This window comes from Gallinula chloropus (assembly GCF_964237585.1).
Source record: "Gallinula chloropus genome assembly, chromosome: 3".
Lineage (NCBI taxonomy): Eukaryota > Metazoa > Chordata > Aves > Gruiformes > Rallidae > Gallinula > Gallinula chloropus.
In genome coordinates, this window is record NC_140087.1 from 117355438 (window position 1) to 117371236 (window position 15799).

The 15799-nt window shown below is 35.7% G+C and overlaps 2 protein-coding genes across 4 annotated transcripts in view; one reads left to right on the forward strand and one right to left on the reverse strand.

Annotated features, from left to right (window-relative positions):
- RUNX2 (RUNX family transcription factor 2) overlaps positions 1–3822 on the reverse strand; it is a gene marked incomplete at both ends in the record, with an annotated part of 222476 nt that extends 218654 nt beyond the window's left edge. Inside the window, one exon of the mRNA XM_084261716.1 lies at positions 3765–3822. Coding sequence (XP_084117842.1) covers positions 3765–3822 — 58 coding nt within the window. The remainder of the gene's footprint in view (positions 1–3764) is intronic.
- SUPT3H (SPT3 homolog, SAGA and STAGA complex component) overlaps positions 1–15799 on the forward strand; it is a gene marked incomplete at its 5' end in the record, with an annotated part of 260064 nt that overhangs the window by 26981 nt on the left and 217284 nt on the right. The window lies entirely within an intron of this gene.

Genomic DNA, 15799 nt, shown 5'->3' on the forward strand with positions numbered 1-15799 from the left:
ACTGCATGAAAGTATTGAAGTGGAGTAAGTTTTGATTTGTGAATGGTTCTATTCAATAGAGATTAATCCTGTATGTTTGATAAAATCTTAGTGCCCCTAATGAGTTAGGGGTTTTTTTTTTCCCTCCCTAGTTTATTTAGCCATCAGATGTTTCGATGTTCTTCTAACTAACTGGAACATTTCGATCGTAGCGGATTTTATATCAGTGTAGTTGATTTTAACAATATTGGCTATTAATAGCTAATTTGAGACAGATAACTAAAAAGATCAGGGTGTTTTCCTGCCTAAGTATCCCATAAGTGTTGTAGAGCAATTCTGCATGGTTTAGGGATTTCATACACCGAAAGCCTGAGAAGCTTGCAGCTTTCTTAATGCATGTGAGAATAGTCACTACTGTATAGTTTTCAGTATTACTTTTTTAAAGTCCTGGTATTTTGACTTGTATTTTATGCAAGGGGTAGTGATTCCTGAGATTTTTTGCTTAGCATTCACAATAATGTAAATATGTTAAACAGAACTGGAAAGTACAGAAAGCCTCTGCTTTAGATAGATAGATAATCAAAAAGGATCTGTTTCTCTCTTATCTATATCTTCATTAAAATAAAATAAAAAACAAACCCTAAGATTCCTTCCCAAATGGTAAAGCAGTTGAAAATTAAAATCTACAAAAGGTTAGTTTTATTGATGAATAAAAGACTGAGGAGTATTTTAATACAAGCAGACTAAATTATTTTTTTCGTAGTTGTTGACTTCAAGACTTTTGTTTAGATTTGCCATGTCAGCCGATTGGCATCAGCTTCCAGAAGTTGCATGTGAAATAATTGATTAAACTATCAGCCAGGCTTTGATCTGATTTCTTTCTTTGGTGAAATCTCCTATGAATATGCACAGAATGTATTTTAAACAGCTTTTTTTTTTTTTTTTTTTAAATTGTAACCTGTGGAATGCATTTCAGGAGTATTTTATTCTCTGAAATACTTTCTTTTAATAATGTTTACCAATTTTTCTAATAAATACACTGGGGTTTTTCTTGCATAGTATTTATTTTGAGCATTTTTTTTCTTCGGATGATATAGATATGAATATAATAGCCGTATATGAATATAATTATTGGTTGAAATGAATGCATGTATATTTAAAAACTTTAAAAGATTTAAGTAGGCATGACACAGTCAAAACCTGTGTATGGCATTAGACAGAAATACATGATATGAAACATAGTATCTAGTTAATTCAAATGTACTACATAGTAGAGGGCTCTGTGTGTTTGTGTATGTTCTTATTAATTAGGAAACGCTCCTTCCTTTTCACTACTCCTGTTTTCCCTTTCATATAAAGTCAAAAATACGCAGACAAATATAAGCGAAGCAGGAATTTTCAGCAATGCAGTTAATGACATAGATTAGCAACCATGCAAGTTAATCATCATAGTGCTCTTTCCTTCCCCCGTTATTATTCATCATTGTTTCATCAGTTAACTCTTGAAGAGAAACAACATGAAATTCATGAGTCCTGGAAGGACTGAGGTGGGGACGGGAGGAGGAAGCGATACAGACAGTACAGAAAGGAGGAATAGATCGTGCATTCTGATGTACTACTGCACCATTGGTAGGAAATGGCAAATTCATGAGTAATCTGGGTCTTCTGAATTTTGGTCTTTTAAAAATATACTCTATCTCCTTTTTATAATATATGTTTATATATCATTATGAAATTTGTTTTGTTTTGTTTTTAGCGTAAGTTTTGTTGTGTATGTATGGATAGAGTTGATGAGATTTTGTAGTTCCCTGCATCCCTTGTTTGTGTCCAAAGTGCAATTTGTGTACCCGACCCTATTTAGTGAAGTTTGGGGAAAAGTATTATTCACCTTACAGCCTATCTTGCTCGCTTAGGAATGATCAAAAGTAGATGAATTAAGCAGTCAGCACTCTGTGTTTTGATAATTTTAGCCAACTAAATTTCTTCTAATCTCTTTTGGAAGTAAAAGCAGAAGAAAGTCCCTATACATGTAAACTGTATTTCCTGTTGTAAACACTGGGATAATGTGGTCTGGCTACGCTTCTGCTGTGCTTCATTAAGACAGCAGTTTCGGTGGAAAAGCTGCTTACCAGTTTCGCGTTAGCAGTTCAGTGCAGCGTTCGGTTTAGTGTAGCTACATGACCAGCCATGGGTTATGTTATCTCTTCTGGTATCTATAGATCATAAATTAAATTGGCTTCTCGTCTGGAAGAAGTTATTCTTCATTTCTTTTCCTACACATGGTCTTACAGTTTATTCATGTGCTTAACCGGGAACCAGTCAAAGCGTGTGAAGTAGGAGGGGTAAAAAGATCTCCAGTCATCATCAGTTCATTACAATACCGGCTTAATCGGGATGTCTATCCTGAAAATGGGTCTAGCATTGTTGTTTTTCTTAGAAGAGGGGCAGGGGAGGAAAAAGAAATAGGTCTAGCTATGGTCCCAACATAGTTTCAACATGATGGACACCATTAAGAAAATCTTGTAAGTTTGCAGATCTTTTTTTTTTCCTTCATCTTTTTTTTTTTCACTTAGTTTTCATGGTCCGTCTCAGAAAAAGGTGGCTTGAAAAAAATGAATTTGAATATACTTACTACTCATCTAGGACTAGAATACAGCATTTTCCAACATGCTTTAGAATATAACTCTATTTTACTCGCAGATGAATCACTTAAACTGTATTCACTTTTATTTACTGTTTTGAGTGAGGTGCTCTGTACTGATTTTAAGACTGTGTCTGGGGGGGAAGAAGCTTTTCAAAGTAAGCAATGATAGAGGTGCAATTTTATGGGATATTTATGATTTTTATGGACATAGTGAATATAAATAATTACCTCAGTATACACCTATGATTTCTTAAAGGGATCTGTGTTTACAGTTCTGAATATTGAAATAAATAGTTGGCAGTGCTCTTCCACAAAGTTTTTAAAACCCCACTTTCAATTAAAGCTTAAATTCATCAGCATGTTAAATCGTGGATTTTTTTTTAATTTCATAGCTTAATATTTTTAAGCATGAATGTTTTGCCTTGTTCATTATAAGCGTAATGAGAAGAATTTGCTTTTACAAATGAGTATATTATCAAACATGCTTTGCTGTGAAATGAGGACAACAAAAGACTAGAGAGCTGCAGATTTCCCTTGATAACTTCATCTGATATATATGCTAAGATGTCTGGAACAGCGGTGGGGAGATTAGGGGTAGGATAGTCTGCTATATGCTACATGCTACTCTTTTTCATCAGGTTTGGAGAATAAGCAGTCTTAAGTCATACCATTTAAGTCTCTTAGAATATCTTGCATTAACTGGTTACAGTGGATACATCTAAGTGTTATGCTTTACACCAGAGTTCTTCATAAGATATCCTGTGCTGTCGTTAACTCACTAAATACTCTATCTTTTCCCCTAAGATAACATTAAACGTTGTACTAGATTCCATCAGACTCTTCTGCGCTTGTGTAGCTGCACCTTGACCCAGGTGACAGCTGAGCTCACCTGCTGTCAAACACTAAAGACTAAGCCACCAACTTCATTTTGCTCAGCTTGTCAGCTAACAAATTTGTTCATATAAATCTGCAGAAGTTATTTACAGTGACTCTCTCCCCCCCTCCCCTCCCCAACCAAGTATTTTAACACTCTGCCATCCCATTCAGCAAGTTTTTGCTTAGGTAACTGTAAAGCAGCATTGTTAAAAGCAAGAAAACTCCCGACAATGGAAAACAGAAGCTGAAATATTGCAGCACTTACCCCAAAAGAAGTTTTGCTGACATGGTGTCACTGAGCTGAACAGGCTGTTTGATGCCATAGTCCCTCTCGGTTCACGCAGAGCTTTCACCTTCTGGTGTAAATACTTCTTGGATCCTCAAACTGAAAACACAAACCATAGCCAAACCTTGTTTTAGTTTTACAGGGTTCCTGGATCGCATAGACTCTATAGTTGGTTTTTTCCCTGTCAAAAAATTGTGTAGCACTGGTAAGATGTGAAAAGCAAGGAAACAAAACAAAAAAAAAAAGAGAATGAGCAAATATTTGAAGGACCTACTATTACTGCATAGACTGTGGTTAGAGAGCACTTACTGACTCTGTTGGTCTCAGTGGCTGGTAGTGACCTGCGGAGATTAACCATTTAAAAACCAGAGACTTCTTTGCTGTCCTCCTGGAGAAAGTTTGCACCGCACTTGTGGTTCTGTGGTTGTTTGTGAGGCGAATGAAGCATTCACACAATCCAAAAAAGCAAAAGCTTTAAAACTCCTTTTTTTTTTTGCAAGCACTGTTACTGGAGCGAGCGAGTCATGTGGCTGTGACATCAGAGGACTCCAAGTAGGACTGCCTACACTGTGGCTTTTTCTTTCTCTCTCCTTTTTTTTTTCCTTTTCTTTTTTTTTTTTCTCTCTCTCTTCCACCCCCCCCCCTTTTTTTTTTTTTAATATATTTTGACAAAAGGCCCGTGGTAAGGCCCTTCCTGGCATCCAGAAGGATATAGCTTTTTAATTTTTGTGACTCATGAGGATTTGGAGAGAGTACAAAATGCTGTAAGAGCCCAAACTTCTGTACAGTTAAAGCATATGGACAGCAGAACTTTATTTGTACTCTCAGTTCAGGTTCCCCCCACTCTTCTTTCCCCCCTCCTTTTTCTCTTGTCTTCTTTTTTTTTTTAAATTTTTTTCCTCTCCCCCCTTCCTTCACCCTACTCCATTATTGTGCCTGTGGAAAAGTGAGCAAAATTGGCATGAGTGGCTGTGTGAAATTCTGAACAACAGTGATGATTTACAATAATTTACATCTTTGGACTGTATCACGATCTTGGGTCTGCTTCACATTTGCTGGGTGGCTGGATTCCTTCTGTTTTACTTTTTCTCCTTGTCTTCCTCTACTTGTGAATCTGTAACTCATTGTAAGAAACTTTACCTTTCCTTAAGGTCTAGTAGCAGACTGCTTGTTGGGCTTGTGTTTTTTGCTGTAATTGGCTGTCACAGAAGCGTTAGGCTGGGGATTCCTTTGCAAATCTTAAATCGTGTCTGCCTTGCTTTACATGCCTTCAAAACTACTTGGCAGTTTTACATGATGCAAATTAAGGGCAATTATGTTTCTGTTCGATTTGGGGCATAATCTGTCATTTGGATATGATAAGTGGTTGTGTACAGCAGGCTGAGTGATGCTTTTGAATACTGGTATTGCTGGGATTTAACATAGATGCTGCATAACAGAATGAACTGTGAGAGTTGGGAGGTTTTGATTGCGCTCACGTTAATTGCTTATTATCGTTTCAGTGTTTAAGAGAAATAGAGCAGTCAGAGACTTTTGGGGAGACTATAAATAACTTTATTCACCAGTTAATGTTAACACTTGGTTTTTAAAATGAAACATAAATGTGATGCATATGTAAGATTTTAAATACTTAATATCATATGCTTGCATGTGCGTATAATATTTTTTTATATACTTAACATATTGTAACTATGACTTTGATAGTGTAATATAAGCCTTTACTGTACCAGTACGGAGTGGGTTAACAAAAGCAGTATTTTTTTGTTTATAATAGAGGCTTTGAAATAAATTGCAAAATGCTGTGTGTAGTAAGGAATAATGTGCACAGACAGTGTGTATTAGTAGTCTTGATTTGCTCACTCAGATTCAGAACAAAATTGGAAACATCTTTCAGAAAGTATCTTATTTTTTGCCTCCTTGGACATTATGTCTAGAATTTTTCCTATTAGCCTGATTGTATCACAGATGCACAGTATTTTTTTTTAGTTCTAGCTGAGTGATTTTTAAATTTTTCTCTCTTTTTGGCCATATATATTTATGGGAGAAGAATTGTGTGAAACACCTTCTAGGTATTGTTCAGTTTCTATTTCTAAAACAAAATACATCTCTCTGAAGCTGCCATCCTTCCTTCCTTATTTTCCTCTGTCGTCTTCTTTCCCAATAAGAAACTGGTCAGGATTGATGTGAAATTTATAGCTGGAGGTGTGGGTGAAGAGCAGGCTGTCTGTTTTGCAGGGATGGAGAAAAGATGGGAAAGGAAGTTTCAGTAAAAATGACAGATAGTGCTTTGATTTTTGTAAAGTATTCATCAAAGCATATATATTTACAAAATATAGAAATAATAAAAGTTTATATTTATACATCCCTGTTTGTAAATACTACTTTAATAAGAACAGTGCCATTTACCTTACCATAAATATTAATTCAGTGCGTTGAATACTATTAGATATTGCCAGGTGTATTCAATTTTACCTTAAAGCGAAAAAGAAGTATTCTACACATCTCCCATCTCATGTAAATTAAAGGTGATACTCAATTCTCCTAATGATTTGTTGCTTTTATTTCTTTATGTTTTTCATAAAGAAAAATGGTTAAGAACATCAATGGAAGAAGGTTAATTATATAAAAATGATGGGAAGAATGGTAATTACATTACAGTTTTAATCAACTTTTGACGTAGCAAAAGCTTGTGGAGTTTGCTGCCTCTGTTATTTGTGGAACTTTTAATTGTAAGCACAATGTTTCTTCAACGACAGCTATACATTGAAGATTTTTATGAGCTTTTATTTGATGGTAGGCAAATTAAGTATTTTTATATACTAGGTAACTCGTGTTGATCTTAAATACTTGTTTTCATTCATATGAATAGAGTTTGATTGTTTTAAAGAATTTGTTTGTAGTCGCATATTTATTATTATAATATTGAACTTCCTACAGGAGTCTGTACTTCAAAATTTATTGCAATGATTACTGTGCTCAGCCTTTCTCTGGAATGGCTCTTTAATGCTTTTACTTGTGTGTGCAAAGTTACTCTTTAGCTATGTTATTGGGGTTTGATATCATACCTTTATAAGATTTTTTTTAATGGTCTGTACTTTTCACCTGCACTGTCAAGATCAAGCCCATTACATTGAATCTTCATCTAGTAAGGCACAATTCCTTAAAAGCAGAAAAACAAAACTGAGCAGTCTAGAATTAGTTTGCAGAAACTGTCACTGAGAGAGGAAAAAAAAAAAAAAGCTGCTACTTGGGTGTAGAGATATTATAAATCTAAACTTTATGCAGACCCAAGACCTGTGAAACTGGTGGCAGCTTTTGGTATAGTTTGTATTTCACATGAAGCAGACGCATGAATCCTGAAAATCCACTGTATAAACCAGGATTTCAGTTGCAGACATATGCTTGACAGCCTTTTGTTAGAAGGTAGATGTACAGAAATCTAAGTTAACTTGCACGTTCCGTAGGGGATGCTTTAAGTCCAATTACACTTACAAAGGAAGTATTATGCTAAGGAATTTCTCTGGTAAACTATGAGCTTGATCTTTGATGACAAATGAAATTTTATTTCAAGTCAATTACAGTGCAACACTAAAAGATAATTACATCTTTCACTTTTTTGGGGGAATGTGTTTTGAAACTTTCAAGCCATGCTTTATTTCCAAACGATTTGCCTTATGCCACTCAAAGTTCTTCCAGTATATAAACAGTGTGATACCCTGCTGAAGGTTTATTTGTACTTAATTTTTTTGTTTCTATGCTACAACTGGAGAGATATAAATATTCTGTACAAAGCAGTATGACAACAGACCTGTTAAATTGTACTTACTTACAAGTTTTCCAATATGCACTATAACAAGCCGCTGACTCTTATAATACACAAAGTCCTAATGCAGGTATTAATTGTACGTGTTATTAACGTATCTCTTTCCACTAGAACAACACCTTTTTTTTTTTTTAAGGAGTGAACCCCCTTCTCCCCTTGTCTCTGTTTTTATAACTCAGAATATAATTATATTTTTAAAGGGATATTACTGTGCTTTCTGATGGTTCTTAGCTAATGCATTTAACGCAGTGCTTGGCTTAAAAGATTTGCACATTTTATGAAACGTTTATTATTGGACTTCAGTATCTTGTAGACTTCTGATTTCCAACATCTCTGCAGCAGCTTCAAGTATGCTGGTATCACATATGTGCTACTCTGTTAAAGCCAAAGCCAAAGCTGCCTGTTAATTAAAAAAAATATAAAAAATTGTAACCACGAGGTTATTTTAGCAGTCCTTCGTTTTAAAATGCTAATTATGGGTGTCTGGAAGGCGTAGCATTGAACATCTGAGTTTTACTGCTGCCTTTTTATAATGACTTTCTGTCCTCTGCCTTGCAACCTTTTTCTACGTAAGATACGGTTTGATGTAGACAGCACTTGGGGACCACTGAGCACAGGGGGCATGGAGGGGAGATAAAGGTGGGGGGGGAAATGCTGTTATCTATCTACTGTAAGCAAATGTATGTTTTCTGTACAGTAAGAACAGGCTACCAAATATCAAATTAAACCTTAAACTGCACTGTTATTTAAATTAAAAGCTTGGTCATCATCTGTTAATCAGCAAGTATATCATATAATCACAAGTAGGAAGAGATGGTTTTCATTCATCTTAAGGTGCCAGCTCGCTCTCTTCATAGCATACAAAAGATATTCTCCAGTGAAGTAATCTAACTTCTGATCAGGCTTTGAATGATGGTCAGATATGTCTTGTGTTGATTATTCTTGCTGTTTGACATATTTTTTTTCCTGGCAAGTCTTGCTTTTCTTCTGTTTTTCAAATACCTGTCATATAGACTGTACATTAATTGCCACACACCCCCCCTTTTGATTAGATGCACACATTCTGAATACTCAATGCACTGTGTTTAAGATCATCCTAAGCTTCTAGCTGATTTCTCCTCCTTTTTTTTTTTCTTTTCTTTTTTTTTTTTTTTAAAGTCAACTTGCAGAAAATATGGGAAACTTGTCTCATATAACAGCTGAGGATGTGGCTAGGTTAAGGCAGGAAACTGCTACCCACAATGCAATGTTACATACACTACCACTTAATAAAATTTATTTCAAACATGCTACTGACAAAACCAAAGAAAAATAATATCCTAACTATGCTAGTTAGTACACTAAATATATCTAGGGAAAAGTGAAAGTAATCTCTCTAGAGCCTTTCTTGCTTCTAGGGTACAATGCTACCAGTACTTAAACCAGAGCAGATCTCAGTAGTTAAAAGCAGTGACCTATTTTTAGGAAATATTCACATTGCTCTGGAAATTAATGATTATATGCTTTTTAATAACAGTCAAAGCTGTTTTATATAGCTAGGATTCAGATAAGCTCTCTCCTCTAGGTATATTTTTTTCCCCTAGTCATCGAAACATTCTTTTATGTAGTTTTAAACCTGGCAGCTTTTCCTGCTTCATCCCTCTTTCACTGAATCCTACCTATGCTGTAGTCAAGCAGCCTTTTACCTTTCCTTCCCTCTTAATGTATTTGTAAATTGGTGTGAGAATATTTTCCGTGTCATACGTGGGAAAGGAACCAAGAAGAGGAAAGTTCATCTTCCTAGATTATAGGATGAAGATTTAAGGGTTCTAGTTGTTTTATTTGATTGCTTGCAAATAGAAGAGCATAATTCTTTGAGAAATTTAGTTAAGTTATACAGTAGATTTAATAGACTTCAATCTTCTGTGATTATTTCGTAGAATCTGACAGAGATGGCTATGGAGTCACCGGTACTGCTCTGCCATAAATGTCCTCAAAGTCTTGGTCTAGTTAGATTTTTTTGTTCCTGTTTGTTTTTTAAATACATGAATATTAAGGGTGATCCTCTTACAGAACATTTTTGAAGCATATGCCTCTATAGTTAGCGAACACTTATCAAGAACAGCTGCTGTAGTGCTGTGGATCCTATCCATGGACTCATGGTGGTCTGCTGAACAACGTTCTTCAAGTTTGACAGGTGAGACAGAGACTCTCCAGTGCCACTGCTTTTGGATGAATCTAGCTGTGGTTGGAGAAAGTGCATCTTGCCAAAATATATGGGTAAGACCACACACAGTCTTTAAAATAGTTATTGTAAGCTTATTTTTAGGCAATATATGTCTTGACAGTCCTTTTATTTGCATGCCAGTTTCACTGCTGCTTATAGATTTTTCATTTATTTTAGTAATGGCAATTGCAGATTTAGATCTATGTTTGTAAAGCTTTTGCACAACATTTACACTGGAAAAATACAGACCTGTTACTTTCAAACCTGGTCAAGATTAGAGAACAGATTTTTTTTTTTAAATCTAAAGCATAGAATTCGTGCTCTTCAGACTTGGTGTCAGTGTTTTCATATTAAACCCCATTTTCAGGGGCATAGTTCAGTAATAAAAATTTGCTTCTGGTTTTAAAATTACACCAGTTTCAGTAGCTTCTGTGCTTGTATAAGTCTGCAGCAATGTAGATTTAAGACATGAAATTAGTTCAGTAAGTAATAAAACCAATTTTTTTTTTTAAATTGCATAGTTATTAAATACTGAATTTAGAATCTGTGCCTGATTTATAATCTAACTCCTGGACAGTATTTTTCATGTGTATTTTAATGTGGAGAGTATTCTTTGCATTCGAAGTGCCTGCTTCAACAATTGGCTCCATAACGCATATTTAAAATATTGTATATTTGACAGTATAGAAGGGTGTTACACCCTGTAGAATTTCTGAGTAAACAATACCCACTCGGTAACTTTCAGAACAGATGTTTTTTTAAATACCCGAAGAGAAATTAAATATAATCCTGAAATAGAATATCTGAAACTATTCATTGGGTAGTCATGCTTTAAAGTTATGGATTCAGAGAGACATGTTTTTTTCCACTGTTTCTGTATTTTCCAGATTATCTTGTGTAATTAATGCATGACTGTTTCTCAACAAAGCATTACCCTTTTTTTTTTTTTATTACTTAACATTGCATAGTACCATTGTTTATAGGAGTGGACTTTACAGACAATTAAGGAAATAGTCACTGCCCTGAGGAGTATACAATTAAATATATGTAGCTAACCATTCAATAAAAGTATGTAAAAGAGGGTGGGGAAAAGCCCCATGTAATGAACTGTAATAAAAATGAGCAATTTGAAGAATTTCACAGAGAAGAGAGAGTTGTTGCTTTTAATTTTATTAACTTTCTCCACATATTCCAATATGAAGAATGTTAATTATTTGTGTGCAATTGGCTGGTCTTGTTATCTGTGTGAACTTCAGCATGGTGCCCAATCATCACAGTTGCTTCTCTCTATTTTTGGGAAAAAAAAAAAGCCAAACAAACAAGTACCCCAATCCTGTAGCATTTCCTTATGCAGTGAATACAAGATGAAATACTTCCATTGTATTTATGATGTACGAGATCCTCAGTTCTGTAGGTAGCATTTGGGGGGTTGTGGGGAGGAACCCTAAAATGAGGTAGTTTCATCCTTTCTCCCATTTACCTTTCCATGCCCTTTTTTTCTTAAAAAAAAAAAAAAAAAGTATTTAGTACCTGGATCTACGTATTTTCCACAACTTGTCAACAGTCAAAGTTTTCCCTTGTAATTAAAAATGTATTGTGGCTTTTTCTTGGAGAAGAGATCTGAAGATCATTCATGAGAAAAAGACTTGAAAAGAGGATGGGAGGGGAATGAAAGGTATAAAATTAGAAGGAGGAGAGTTAAAAGTAAATTTTGGGTTTTGATGAGTTTCTACTTTAACGTTATAGCTCCCATTTGGTAGTGAAGGAATACTGAAGGTGAGGAGAAATCAAAAAACCTGCAACAGGATGAAGAAGAACAACCATGGACCACTTTTCGTGGTGACAGCAGGCATAGGAAAAAAATTTACCCTGCAGGTAGCAGAAGCAGCCCAGCTGCATTCACGAGGATGTTGAGGAAATTGAGTGACTCAGTTGAACTGCCTCTGTATAGCAATTAAAATGACCCGTATAGATATACCTAAAGAATAATAATAGAATCATAGAATGGTTAGGGTTGGAAGGTACCTTAAAGATCAAGTTCCAGTTCCCTGCCGTGGGCAGGGACAACTCTCACTAGACCAGACTACTCATGGCTCCATCCAACCTGGCCTTGAACACTTCCAGGGACGGGGCAGCTGCCACCTGTTCCAGTGTCTCACCATCCTCGTAGTGAAGAATTTCTTCCAATTGAAATCTATCCCCTTCCAATTTAAAACCATTCCCCCTCGTCCTATCACTACATGCCTGTCTAGAAAGTCCCTTCCAGCTTCCTTGTAGGCCCCTTCAGGTACTGGAAGGATGCTGCAAGGTCTCTCTGCAGCCTTCTGTTCTCCAGGATGAGCAACCCCAACTCTCTTAACCTGTTGCATAGAAGAGGTGCTCCAGCTCTCCAGTCATCTTTGTGACCCTCTTCTGGATGCGTTCCAACAGTTCCATGTCCTTCTTATGTTTGGGGACTCCAGAACTGGGCACAATACTCCAGATGGGGTCTCACAAGAGTAGAGGGGCAGAATCACCTCCCAGGACCTGCTAGCCACAGGTGAATAGAAGCAAATCAAACTTAAATCAGGTTGAGAAGAATATGCTGGAGAGTTGATTGATTTTTCACATCTACAGGAGAAAGGCAGTACTTGTAGACAGTCCATTCATTGATGATGAGATAAATAGGTGTCAGTTCTTAAGACATCTTTTTGTCATGCTCTGATTGACAGACTGCTTAACTGAATGGTGGTTTAAAAAAAAAAAGAAGTTAAAAATTACAATAATTTCTTCCGCTCATATCTCCTCCTTTCCTGATTTTCCAACTCCAAAAGTGAAGAAGCAGGACCCTCTTGTTTGGTTGCCTGAATCCAGGCCTGTATGTTCAAATACCAGCTTTGAGGAAATGTTTTGTGTGGGTAAGACAGTGTATATGATATTTATTTTTAAATATTTGGATATTTTATTCCTTTAATGATTTATTTCTGTTCCATTTAGATGAAAAAATAATCCTGAGTTTTAAGCAGGTACACCAATGCATCTACTTGTTAGGTCCGTGAGGGAAATCTCTAGTAGGCCTGTAATCCAAGTCAACTGTTACGTTTTCATTTGAAGACAAAATTCAGGGTCTGGGTCTCCCCCTTGGCAGAATCTACTGTGATGGGTCACAGGTCTCTGATGTAATTCTACATTTTAGTATAAAAAGATGATGATGGACAGCCTAGAGACTGTTCGGACAGGCCATAGCAATGGATGGGCACTTGGTTCCCAAGTTGCTTTTTGAACTGTACGGACAAATTACTTATTAGTGGTTGGAACAGGAGTCTGTTGGAGCAGCAAAATCCAGTTTTGTTGGAAAATTCAGCATTTTATCACAAATTCATCCTGGCTGATAAATACTGTTATCTAGTACTTTAAAAATTCCTTTTCTGAGAGAATTGTACTTCTGTACTGCAGGTTTTAAGTTGCTTAGGTCCTGAAGAGACTTCAGATTCAAGACTATCAATCTGTCTGAAAATTAGTTCAAGAATCAAATAAATCTGTTTCACATACTTGCATATCATAGAGTATGTTGACTGGTTAATATTTGGGTGGAATAAGAAAAGCCCTTTGTACTTTATAAGCTTGGTATAAAGAAATGTGTATTTTAACCCCGTGGGATCTACATTATAGCTTAATTCCTGTAGCAATTTGTACAAAAATCCATTAGCTGAGGTCAGTTATAACAGTTACATTCCCTGTGACTTTGGACTGCTTTGGATTTCATACCCTGTAATGATGCTGCCAGAGCTGGTCCTTGTAGTTGGTCTTAGTGATACAATTAGGTGATCCATGATCCTGATGCTACCAGATCTTTAAGATCAAGCAGTGCTCCAGACAGGTTTGTTGCTTTGCCAGAATCCCCAGGTCTAAAGGAAGTGTGGCTTCTCATGAGCCAGGATTCATTCTCATGGCATGAGCTTTGAGGTTGAGGCCCTCAGAAAAAAATGTATACTCTTTTAAGTATAAAAAGAGCTATAATATCTTTCACATTTTGTGTCTTTTATGTCTAAGTGGAGCATATATTTTATTATTTTTAAAAGAAACTTCAGTAAGTTGGGCTTGGAGAATAAGGCAGAAGATGCAGTTTTATTTTGCCATCTTTATCCTGCTCATTCTGTAAAATTTGTAATTATTGTCCTTTCTTCAAATACATTTTTATTACTTTTTATGAAAATCTAAATGTTTTGTTGCTTTTTAAGTCCAGTTTTGCCCAGTGTGGGTTTGAAGCAGCTCTGCAGCTGAATGTTTGTATTTCAGTTTCAGGAAAAATGATACCAGTCTGTAGAGAAATGGAGTATTTGCAGTAGTAAGTGGCATCTTTACAAGCTAAACATAATGATCAAAGAGTTGAAGAAATAACAAATTTAGTTGTCTTTTGGACAAAATTACAATGGAATAGCATTTGGTTTGTCATTTAGTTTTGGTATGATTTATTTTTCTTCCCTTTTAATTGAAGAACAAATCCAATTCATAACCAAATGCAATTCAATCTTCTCATTTTCTGATGTGGGCAGAAAATATCTGTTTTATCTGTGTATAGGAGCTATGGTAGTTCAAGCTTATTTTTCCTTTTGAATAACTGAAATAAACTGAAAGAGTCAGACATTCATTACATGATGTTATTATGCCCAGACACATTTTTAGAATTCATGAATTTTACAGAACACTAATTCTTTGAGGGTTTTCCTTTCAACTCTCATTAGCAACTAGTCCTAGATTGGACATCTGACAGATAGACAACTAAAATAGCAGATTTTCTACAAGATTGCCTACTAATTTAGAGATGAAATCTGAAGAATTTGCGAATAGATCTATTCTCAACTGATAGTAGGGTTTTTTTTATGGGGTTCCCCATTAAATCCATGTTCTTCTGCTAAAAAAAGTAAGTTTAAACTGTACAGTGGAAAGATAATCTGATAAAATTAGCACAGAAACGTGAGAACTAAAGTTTCTGGTGATCCTTAGTAGAGCCCCATTGTATGTGGTGCATTCTCATACAGTGTTAACTCATTGCATTTCCCTCCCCTTCCCTAGAACTCCTGACTCATTCTTTGCATGGAATGAATACTGCTCACTTGAGAGTTAGTTATTCAGTGATTTTCTTTTTATCACTCATTGCTCATTGTATGGCTGACTGCCATCTTTCCTGCACAGTATTCAAACCCTACTATGAAGAAGAATTACTAACTTTCATGTGCTCTTTTGTGGGACGTGTCACACTGTGTGAATACTTAACAAATAATAGTTTATTTTTTTCTTCACAGAAAGAAGGGAGAAACGTTGTGTATATCAGATATACAATTTGGTGGAGGTACAAGGAAAATCAAATTTTTTAAAAAAAAAAAGACAAAACTCAAACCTCTTGGTCACTCACTCTATAGTACACAGCTAGGGTGTGCTTCTTGTGAAAATGTATGTTTTATGTATGCATCTTTCTAAGTTCAAATATTTCATTTTTTCAGTGATGGATGTATGAACTTTTATAAGCCAAATACCATGGCTTAAACAAGAAGTGGATAAGTATTAACTGTTTCCTAAAATAATTGTTTTCAGTATTTCGGAGCAGAACAGGATCCAGCTTCCCAGAAAATGACTGAGTGGTTTATATCTTTTGTTGGTAGCCTCTTTACTACATAGCTTGGATCCTTCTTCCTGATGAATTCTACCTCTGTAGTGAAGGAGACAGGAGTTCTGTGATAGAACCACAGCACAGCAGGAATGTATGGTGCTCAGTACTGTTACTGCGTGTATAAATGTAAAATTCCAGGGTTACACTTTAAAGAATATTTCTTTTTAGACCTGTGTCTTCAATCCTTGTACTTACTGTGTAGGAAAACTTTTTGTGATAAGGTTAAGAATAACTGGCTAGATACTGTATAATTAAATTTTGGTGTATTGATTCTTCTGAAGTCCCTGGTCCATGTTCAGAGAAAGAGGGCATGGTTAAATGGAGTGCTGTTCTGA